The 11,694-nt window shown below is 39.2% G+C and overlaps 1 protein-coding gene across 1 annotated transcript; it reads left to right on the top strand.

The window, feature by feature from the left end:
- Window positions 1-13: 13 nt before the first annotated feature.
- Window positions 14-9,938, top strand: LOC138006667 (TM2 domain-containing protein amaretto-like). The gene is made up of 4 exons (XM_068853138.1): window positions 14-185; window positions 1,182-1,272; window positions 4,981-5,099; window positions 8,428-9,938. Exons 1-4 carry the CDS (start codon window positions 28-30, stop codon window positions 8,639-8,641), a joined length of 582 nt encoding a protein of 193 aa, XP_068709239.1. The 5' UTR covers window positions 14-27; the 3' UTR covers window positions 8,642-9,938.
- Window positions 9,939-11,694: the final 1,756 nt, after the last annotated feature.

Below are 11,694 nucleotides of genomic sequence, written 5' to 3'. Positions count from 1 at the left end.
GGTAGCCATGAATCGCGTTGAACAAACATGGCGGAGCGATGTATATTGGATATCAGTTCCTTCATCACCCTTTGGTTGCTGCTAGGGAGGAGTTTAGGTGATCAAGTCGGCGACAAAACATGCTTTGATGAATCTTGTGGCAGAAAATTTGATCCAAAAGGACCTCTTGTCAAGTGCATTTACTTGTAAGGTTACCGATGTTATAAGTTAGAGACAACAGGGCCGTTTATACGAGAGAAAATAAGCCGCGGCTAACTCTGGCCGCGCCTTACGTAAGCCGCGAACACCCCGTATAAATGGTGCAAAATCTACGTTCACGGCCTTCTCAAGCCGCGGCTTATCCTGGCCGGGGAGTTAATACTCGTATAAATAGTTCCTTTCGCGGCTAACTCTGGCCGCGGCTTACGTAAGCCGCGAACACCCCGTATAAATTGTACAAAATTTACGTTCACGGCTTTCTCAAGCCGCGGCTTATCCTGGCCGGGGAGTTAATACTCGTATACACTGTAAATAGTTCCTTTCGTGGCTTACGTAAGCTGCGGCCAGAGATAGCCGCCGCTTATTTTCTCTCGTATAAACGGCCCTAATTTCTCTCAACTTTATAGTGTGTTACTAGTTCTGTGCAAATGCACTTGATGTTGCTGAATGTCTAAACCTGTCTGCTTCCCACTCACTTATGCCAAGTTTCAGTAATGTTACTAAACGTTCCGCAACCGGCAAATTAAGCTTAGCTTACTGTATCAGCAGACTTCGAATAGAATCAAGTATTTAAGACAGGGTGCATGGTTTGTCGTTCTCATAAGTTACATGTACATGTACGTATAGAGTAGTAAGACTGAACATTTTCACATGCTAAAGGCAGCTTTTTTTTCTCTGTTTTTTGAAACCTTAAGTATTGATCCAGCCTGAGTTATTAAATAACGATAATGAATTCAGAGCTTCCCAACATATAATGTTGTTTTAAGCAATGTTTACCCATATTTTTCTTCATTTCAATGTTGGGTGTATTTCAAAGTTACTTACATTTCATTCTTTAAAAAAAAAAACCTTAATAATAAAAATAAACAAAAAATGAACACAAAGGTCACTCTCTTCCCAAAATTGTTTAATCATGGTTATGTCAGTGAGCCCCATGTTTGGTACATGTATATTATTGTGAATGATAAATTATTAATTTTCAGACCATTAGAGTTTTTGAAATGTGAAAAGCCTATGTGGGTAACAAAAAATGAGACTGCCGGAGATAAAGCTAGTCCTGGATGCACAAAAGAAGTAAGTCAATTATTTATTTTATGAACTTTGTTCTGGTAAGTTGAAGCACACAGTTTACATGTACACGTACATGCACACTTTTCATTTGAATGAAAGTTTACAGAACCCATTGACTCCTGTGATTGAGACTTAATTAAAGTTGAAGTTGAAGTTGTTCAATTCCTTCTCTGTCTTTGTTAACATTCATGTCGAGCGAGCGAGCGAGCGAGCGAGCGAGCGAGCGGTTGTGTTGTGAACTGCTCCAAAGTGTCAAGTAGACATAACTTGGACAACTTGTTAGAGATGCCTACAGACACAGTTAAAAGTCTCAGGAAGCGATTTCACTCTGTCTGACACCAGATGATTTTAGTCATCGACTGAGGTCATCCAAGGGCATCTCACGAGCCAATGGGTTAAAAGAGAATGGTAATTTGCATTTTTAATTAAGGTGGCTCAAACCAGTTTCAACACTTGAAATAAACGTTCTTATTAGAAGGAAATAAATGACACTACAAATGTTCACTTTATCACTTAACAGGAGTGTTATAGTACGATATCAAACACCAATTATTGCTGAAAAAGACTCGGTCATTTTTGTGACGTAAAAAGTTACCGTGGCAATGGGAAAGCCTTGCAAAAACACCCCATATTTTGGTTCTAGCTGCTCATATCTCAAAAGCAAATTCGGTGACCCCCCTTTTTAGTTGTGGATATGTGAAGCATATCTGTGACTATCATTAGGGGTGTGAACAAATCGATAAGTCAATGACCAATGTCGATTTTTTCAAGACATGCTAATTTGTCACTCACTCAGTTGAATTCAAATCAATATGGCAACGATCAATATCAATTTGCCAACGTTTTACTTTCTGAAGTAATGCCGCAATGTCATACATTGAAATATTCTTCAACATTTTTTCTTTTGTTCGCAATCGGACGGGATTGGTGCTCATTGCAGTCAGCATGTGTTACCGAGCCATTGTTCAGTAGAAGACTTAAGGTGTCACGATGTTATGTGTGTTAAAAATGAATGCAAAGAGATATTTGCTTGTTGTTCTGCCAAGTTCACAGGTCCACTCATATTAGCAAAGAAGCATGATGTGACGTTGCTGCAGAGAGTGACAACTGCGTTCACCTAAAACAAACTACTGCTCTTTTAGTTTTTTGTTATTATTTCATCATTCTGTTGGTTGTATTCAATACCTATTAGGTATACTTATACCACATTTAAAAGCTAAAGGTGCGTAAATGTAAAAGATGGGGTTCAAAGCTCTCGATAGTTGTGTTTACATAGTTGAGAACTATCCAGTTGTTTTCGTTATCACCAAACAGTGAACAGTGAAGCATTCCTTTACGATGAGAATCATGAATTGACCTCTTTAGCTTGCAAATTTTCCCATTGCAGTTCACATGATGTTCTCGAGGAAGTTCTCCTTTTTTTTTCATAAGTCATTCGTAAATAGGCGCGTGCATAAGTCAACATTTGAAAGAAACTGTTATCTAGGGTAACATCACATCGTCTGAAATGGGAAGAACAAAACGTACAAGCTGAAGAGGTCAATTTATTCTTTCCTAGCAAAATGGTTATCCTCTGGTACTTTCATGGGCTGTTAACAACCTCTTAAAAAGGTTAAAGGAGCTGAAAACACTGGTTGGCAATTATTTTCATGTGGCTCTTTTGCATGTTTTATGATCCATTCCAGATTTCGTGAAAGGTTGAAAAGTTTTGGAAACTGAGGCATTTGTAGCCGTTTACATAGTTGAGGACCCTTCAGATATTTGAAAATGACCTGGTGTAGCCTGCCAATGATAACGCATTCTTTTTAGAAAAAAATCAAACACAAATTCAGTTTCCTAACAAAATCAGAAAGCAACTGATCACAACAGAACTGCCATTTTGTAAGCAATGTTCATGTATTTACGACTTCTTCACAGTTGTCCTTTGATTTATTTCTAAAATGTAATCAGCATGTCAGAATGAAACTTTCTGCAAAGTTAAAAAAAATTTTGTGTAGCAGATTCAGAGCCACCTTAATTAAATAATTGAGAATTTAAGGTACATGTAGCTCTGAATCCGCTCCACAGAATTCTTTTAAACTTTGCAGAGAGTTCATCTTGGCCTGCTGATCTCTTTTGTGCAATAAAAATTTGGGGTCACGGAGTTCGTTTTTCAGATATGAGCAACTAAAGCCAAAATATACTGCTGTTTTTGCAAGGCTATAGTTACGTCACAAAAATGACTGCATCTTGTTCATCAATAATAATTGATGTTTCACGTGGTACATGTACCATAACATCAATTGCTGTTACGTGATAAAGACAGCTGGTGCTGCAGTGTCAATCCTTCTAATGACAAGGTGTCTTGAAAGTGTTGAAAGTGGTTTGAGCCACCTTGACCCTTTAAGCCCAAAGGGGAACCCTATTAACGAGTTAAAGGGGCTATGTCATGCAAAATGATGTACATGTAATTTCATGACACTCAAAATGCCCAAAAAGTAGAACGGAACATTGCAATAATGACTTAAAACTCTTGAGTAACATATAAGAAATACAGCAAAAGGAAAGGGAATCATGGATGGACACAAATGGACAAGATTGAAATTGATTGCATTTGAGTAATCTTGAAAAAAGTCGGCCCAAGGTTTTTCAATGTGGTGCAGTGCGTGTGTATGCGGCTGAATTAATGTGCAGCACAGGAAACTTAAACTCGTGTTTTGCATAATAATATAATAGGCATGCTCAATGTTAAGCTAGTGAGTGAATAACATCAGTTTTCCCTAGATCCTACCCTCTGAGGTCCATTCGGTCAGTTTTGAACACGAGTAATGGTAGACAATGTAATGCTAAACTTGGACTAAAAGTAAACAGTCTTGGGATAAGAATCAAAGCTCAGAATGTTGCCAGTCAGATGTTATGCAAACACACTTTCCAGGTTAAAGTAAATGAGGGACATATGACCAAGGTTATCCCGGCCTTTCTGTTCAGTGAATTTTGCATTTTATGGTGAACTTAGTACACTTTATTGTTCCATTGTAAGAATATTGAAATCCATGTTGCAAGAATATTTTGTGTGCATTTACTTAAATTTGAAATTCAAATTGTACTTGCAAATTTGCAACAGAAGGTAACATGCTAAAATTCAGGAATGTTATTTTATTCCAGACCTTTAAAGCAACTTTTTTAAATTGAAGGCAAACACCAGAAACTGAAATGGTGTCTTTCTGCTTAATATCTACTCACTGTAGCTCTCTCTCTATCTCTCTCGGGGTAGATTTTATTTTATTTTATTTTTCGGTCTTTCAATGATTGTTCAAAGTTGAAATCACTTTTAGAGATGAGAATGGTAAGTGTTGAGGACAAATCAAACAAAGTTTAACCTTGTAATGCCAAAGGGCTCCCCATTGACAAATAAAATTGTCTGGCGTTAGACAGTGAAAAAAATAATCTTTAAGTGGCCACTGGGAGTTAAAGGGTTAAAAGCAAAGCTACAGAGTGCTACAAAGCAATGTGCAATAATAGACCGTATTCATATTCTCAGTATTAGAATGGAACTACTGTAACTCTCATTGGAGGCTAATGTGGGGGAATATATTAAAATGTATTTGCATTTGAAAAGATTCCCCTGCATTAGCCTCCATTGCAAGCTAGTTCCAGTCCAATACTGAGAATACGAATATGTTCTATTATTTGTGAAAATAAACATGACATGTTAAATTCTGATAATTTTAGTTTGGAGGTTCCAAATATCAGGAAGTTGAGCACACAAAAGTGTGGTGTGAGGTGTTACCTGGAATAGAGTGTTATGGAGACAGGAAATTCCTGAGCTTACAAAAGTTTCCCTGCATTAAGTAAGTACACACATACATGTACGCATGTTTTCAACGGTTTGGTAAAAGTTTCTTTTGCTTATTATTATTTTTTGTTTTTCAAGCTTAACTTCTTCTAATGCAAAGTTTTGCCGAATATCCGAACAGCCTTTGGGAGTAGAGAAATTAACCCCTTTTTTTATTTTTGGTCTGAGATAGTGTTAATCAGCTTTTGAACAACCGGGCCCTGTTGTTTATGTATCATTGTGTATTTGTCACTGACTTATGTCCAGAAATGCAAGTATTCGCAATTGGCCAGCTCTCAGCTGTCTTCATAACTCAGTTGGTAAAAGTGGAGGTGGGGACATAAGTTTAAGACTAAGTTTTGGAATGGATCACAGAAGGGTGAAGGAAGAGGGAGAGGTTTAAGAGAAAAGGACACTGTAGGAAAAAATTGTGGGGGAGGGGGGGGGGGAGCTACAATTCCCCCAGCCAGCCCCTCCCTCTCCATGGCCCCTGGCTTAAGGTGCTCATCTAACTGCGATGATCTTTGGTAATGGTAATGGTAACTTTATTATTTTATACACAGTAAAACCTTCATCAAAGATTTTAAAATAAATATCCCTAACTGAACTAACCTAAATACTCGTAACTACATACTAAAAGTTGCATTACAGGGATGCTGTGTTAAGAGAAAGTCTTCTTCAAATAATTGGTCTGGGGCTGCGGAAGAGCTTTTTTTTATTTTCATTGTTATGTTGTTTCGAAACACAAATCTAGAACTCGGATACTCAGGGTTCATCCCATATGTAAAAGATTTTTACATTATAACAACAGCTGATACCAATCGTTGATATTTGAGTTTACGCCAACTTAGTGCCCGGAACAATTCATCGATATTAGAGTCAATTGGCACACATTAAAGCACGGGCTGCACAATTTTAACTTGTGTAGCTTTTCAGAGAAACCACTGCCGCAGTTGCCCTAGACAGTACTACGGTAATTAAAATAAGGTTTAACTTGGCCGTCGTATAAATTAATCAATATATTAAAGGGCATGAGATGTCGTATTCGTTTAATTGCGCCCAATGCAGAAGCAATCTTTTTGCAAATAATTATTCTGTACATAAAATTCCCACTTCATGTTTTGGTGGATAAGCACGCCAAGAGATTTCGTAGAGGACACCTGCTTCACTGGGTGGTCATTTATACTGAAAGAAGGAAATTCAGGAAATGTTTTTAACTTCCGTCTCGACGCAACTAAGATTAGCCTGCGAACGCAGACGTATTTCCGGCGGTCGTTTCTAAACGACCGCCGGAAATACGTCTGCGTTCGCAGGCTAAACTAAGATGAACTAAGTTTTTATTAAATTCAAGGTCACTTTGTTGCCTAACAGCCATGTGTACACCCTGTTTAAATCATAGTTAAGACAGTCATCAACATGTCTTAAATCTGCGCTAGCGAAGGTGAGGCTGGTGTCATCAGCATACATCCTAAGTTGTGAAAAATACAGACAATTTGGCAGGCAAAAAAAGTAAAGGTTCCAGAATTGTTCCCTGGGTGACACCACGTTTGACTAATTTTGGAGTAGACATAAAGGAGTTAACATTCCTTTGGCCCGTTTTAAACGTCGCGTTTAACATGTGCCGAATCTAACGCAAATGAGAAAAATCTATTGTTTTCGCTCATTTGCATTAGATTCGGCACATAAAAATGCGACGTTTAAAACGGGCCTTAGACAAGTTTGAGTGCGATTGCTTAAATATGGTGCGAACTATTTGTGACAGTAACCGCATATTCCACAGAATTTCAATTTTGATAGTAGATTACAATACAATTCTGTATTTACAATGTTTACTTATCGTTAAAACGCGAACGTGAAACCTAAAATTACCCTAACAATTCCTCTAAAAATATAAATCCTAATAGAATATAATACAATTCTATATTTTCAATGTATTACATGTCATTAAAGCGCGAACGTGAAACCTAAAATTGTCCTAACAATTCCTCTAAAAATATAAATCCTAATAGAATACAATACAATACAATTCTATATTTACAATGTATTACTTATCGTTAAAACGCGAGCATGAAACCTAAAATTGTCCTAACAATTCCTCTAAAAATATTAAATCCTACTCGTACAATAGAATTCTATATTTACAATGTACTCGATACCGTAAAACTATTATTAATTTCATCACAATTTCTCAAAGCCGTAACTACCCATTCAAAGCCTTAACTTGAGCGTTGAGTGAATGCTTTCGATGGCACATGTAGATGAGCGCATTGCCTGAGAGGCTGCTCTGCACTGCGAATTTGCAAATTGATAAGGTACCCATAGCTGTTTGTTTATTCTCTATCTCAAATGACGCCGGAATGTCGAAGGCGTCCATATCTTCCTAGCCGAGTCTTGTGCTTTCAGCGATTGGGATTGAACTGGCGCTACAATACAGGCATCGCCAAATAACCTCTAGACCTGATCTCACTGCCTCTCTGTAGTGTTCCTTTGTAATGCCAGTCAGGCATCGCCGATGTTGCCACCTGTCGCAACCATCACATAGGAGTGCTTCTTGTCTTGAGGTTACTTCTTAATTCCGCACAAAATAAACAATAATACATGTAGCTGTCCATATCTAACTGTAAGAGTCGTCGCGATCGGGAGTATTCTGAGAAAGTTAGTGGAATGAATTGAACAAAAATCACAACCCTTTTATACCGCAAAAGACGGATCGAAATCGCAGCTACGTGATTGGAAGATATTGTCGGTGTTAACTTTAATTAAAGTCTTGAAACAATGTCCTATTGAAAGGAAAAAAAATCTCACCTTGTTCGGTACTTGCCGCGCAAGCGACCGTAATTAGCGCTTACTGTGTTTATCTCGGTACATGTAATCAGTAATCACAGTGTGTTTGGTTAAGTGAAGTGTAGTCACTTAAGATTTTGATAGCTGTGCAACTGCTTACTGTCAGTGGCCTTTACACGTGCGCTTAAATTAAACAGTTTGCAAAAGAAGCATGTAGGCGAATCGACTTTACTTGTGTAGGCTAATCGACTTTAAGTTTGTAGGGGGATCGACTTCAGTGTAGGCGAATCGACCTGTAGGCGAAACGACTTGCAGGCGAAACGACCGGTTTCCGGCCCAACTATCCGTAGCTTCGAGTAACGCAGTAACCGTAGAGTGTAAAGAACGAAATCCGGATTGATAAGAATTAGTAATACTGAATATGAGTCAGCTTAACATTCATGTCCATTCAGCAGATCAAAAAATATGAAATTTTCTAGAATCTAAAATCACAGGTATTCCTGTATTCTTAAACAAGGCTCTCATCCCACTTGCCGTTTTCTTCTGTTTTCATTTTCCAGATATTCTGGACACCGCTTTGTTACAACCCTCTTGTATTCCGTTCTTCTCGGATTCCTTGGAGTTGACCGTTTTTGTTTGGGTCACACTGGGACCGCAGTGGGCAAGCTCTTGACACTTGGTGGATTGGGCATCTGGTGGGTTGTGGACGTAATCTTGCTGATAACGGGAAATCTTAAACCAGAAGACGGTAGCAACTGGGTTCCGTATTATTAAACAGTAAATGCGACATCACCTGTTCTTAATTAAGCAACTTGGATAGCGCTATATTCACCAGGCTGAAAGTTGTTGCCCTCTTGAAAGAAAGCACAGTTCTTTGACAAGAACAAGCAGATGGGATCAGAATACTTACGGTGGAAGGACATGTGAATTCACAGCTGTTCTTGTTTGCTCGCCTGAAGAACGCCTTGCTACCTGCGGAGACAGTAAGGCTACTTTCTGAACTGTGGACAGTTTCGTTGAAGAGAAATAACAAAAATATTTCCTTTTCCAATTCGCGTTCGAATTACGCTCAGCTCTCCCGAAAGTCGCCGTCCTTGTTAGACGGAAGGCATCGGGGTGGAATGAACACATATTTCATGTTAAATTGGGTTGTTCTGACTCGGCTGACAAGCAAATCACAAATCAAATGCGATTGTACGAACCTATGCATGGAATGACAGCATTAAACAGTTTTTTTCCGTCCTCCCCAACTTCTGACCTAACGCGAGAACGACAAGTTAAGTAATGATCCGCGTAAGATGGATAGCAATTTCCTTTGTTATGCGGCAACGGGGCTTTCCCCACATAGGAATGTTATCATTTTTACACAGAGAATGCATAAACCTACAGGAAGGCCGTGAACGCAATAAAATTCATTTACAGCCCACTTTGGAAGGGTGTTTTTTTGTGTTAAAAGATTTTGACCAATCACAAGAGTTGAAAACAAAAGCCAAGAAACGTTTACAATTTTACATGTTCCCCACATACGATTTCTGTGGAATTCATTTAAACTGAGACCAGATGAAAGATGGAAGATGGTTGGAAAGTAAGGATGAATATAATACTGCTTTTATGAAGTTTTGTTAACTTTTGCTGTTTAAGCCAATCAGAAGTAAGTACAGACAATAGAAAAGTTATCACCTTTTTGCATACCAATTGAATTCCAACATGTTCGTTGCCGTTGTTGCTATCGTTCTTATCTGGACCGTTTCTTAAGGTGCAACCATCATAAATTAGTGTCCTGAGGAAGCTCCGTAAGAAATCATCCATCAAGACCAGTGGTTTTCGATGCAAAGGAGCAGAAAAGTGATAACGGGTAACATGTACTTGGCACTGAAAAGAAATCGATCGTGTACTTTGACCATAACTTCGATTTAATTGGATTGCAAGGAATTTCTGTATTTCAGTTAGCATTCCGCTCTCGGTGTCGCACGAGAGCCGGCTAAATTCAAATCGACCACACTTCAAATCGCGTAAGCCTCTTTTTCGAGTTTCGGGTACAGCACGTGTTTTGCAGTCTGCCGTTCTTTAACAATAGGAGCTTATGCAACAGGACGGCAGAATGACGAAAAAATGTCGCGTAAGATTGGGAATGCACAGTCTTCGCGCGACATCTTTTCGTCACTCTGCCGTCCTGTTGCGTAAGCTCCCTAATGACCAAATAAGGAAGTCAGCATCTGACGATTTATAATTCGCTGCCGCGTTCGCAGAATAGCTGCAAATTGTTGTTTTCACGATTTGCCGCCTTTTTTGGCAGTTGCCATGATGAATGTAATTTGCATCAGATGTAGGGGTGGGACTGGACAGTATGAAATCACTCTACACTAACTGTGCTGCTGTTCAGGAATTCTCTTGCTATTATTTTAAGTTTTACCAAAGTGTCGTTCCATTGTAGCAGTCAGTTCCCTATATACACGTGAAGGTTATTAACCGGAGCTTATTGAGGGGTAATAGGGAAAATTTCACGTTTCTCTCTAAACTTTAACTTCATGGTGATCTCTAAAACGTCGAATTGGGAGTGAACGAATGGGAAAGGAGAACGGAGAACAGAGGATCGTTTGAAACGGGCAATCTCTAAACCAGGAAATCTCTAAAACGTGAAATTCCTGAAACAGGGAACCTCTAAAACAGGGAATCCTTACAGGTCTGATCTGCTACACAACTGTTTATTACGGAAGAAGTGCATGAAGTCCTTATGACAGTGAAATTGGTAAATTTTCTGTAAAACAATTAATTTCTTCGTCTGTCACCTCGACAAAACGGCCTGTCAGGTGATTATTGCGCAATAATCACCTCAAGTTCAACCAATCACCAATCCGGCATTCTGGATTGGTGTTTCACCAACCGACCGAAGTTATTCTTGGAACCTGTGCAATTGCCCAAAATTGGAAGGAGTGGCCATTTTTTTCCATCTTACTTGAGTCACAGGTCGAAAGTAAAACTCGAACTAAGGTGATCTACAAGCAAGATCTCATAGATAGTAGACTACGTGACTTCGGAAACTGGATTACGAGACAGGACTGGTCTGAAGTTCTGAGTCTGTCAAGTGCTTCTGAAACATGTGACAAGTTCTACTCAATTATATCAGCTGCTGTCACCTATTTTTTCCCTCTCCAGCGCGTTAAAATATCTGGTGATACGCCATGGATAACAACTACTCTGAAAATTCTAATTTGTAAGCGCCAAAAGGCCTTACTTTTGTATGGTAACGGCTCCAATATTTTTAAACATCTACGAAACAAAGTGCAAAGAGTGGTAAAGCAGTGTAAAAGATCCTACTACTCTAATGAAGGTAGAGGCACTAAAAGAGAGTAACGTAGCACGATGGTGGAGGGAAATCAAAGGGTTGGATGGAGGAAAACAGAATGATGAATGGTTTCATCAGATACTGGATGAAAACATCCTACTGTCGATCCACTAGCGGAACGGTTTAACACCTTTTTGTATGACCTAACGTCACACTTTATGCCCCTGCAGACGCTCGTCGACACTACCGTGGAGGTCCCGGGAGAATTTCTAGTTGATTCAAGAACAGCATTCAAGGCATTGCGCGAGATAAAAACAGGAAAATCCAGTGGTCCTGATTGTATCCCTAGTAGGGTGCTGAAACTGTTTGCCTTCGAGTTGGCGCCTGTTATTACTGATTTGTACAATACATCGCTTGTGCAAGGCGTGGTCCCCAGTCAATTCAAGTCATCTCTGGTTGTTCCCATTCCCAAGACTACGCCTCCTAAAACAGTCGAAGAAGACCTGCGGCCGATAACTCTTACCTCTCAGTTGGCTAAAAT

The sequence above is a fragment of the Montipora foliosa genome, chromosome 6 (assembly GCF_036669935.1).
Source record: "Montipora foliosa isolate CH-2021 chromosome 6, ASM3666993v2, whole genome shotgun sequence".
In the NCBI taxonomy this organism is placed as follows: domain Eukaryota; kingdom Metazoa; phylum Cnidaria; class Anthozoa; order Scleractinia; family Acroporidae; genus Montipora; species Montipora foliosa.
This window is presented reverse-complemented; position numbering and strand designations above follow the sequence as displayed.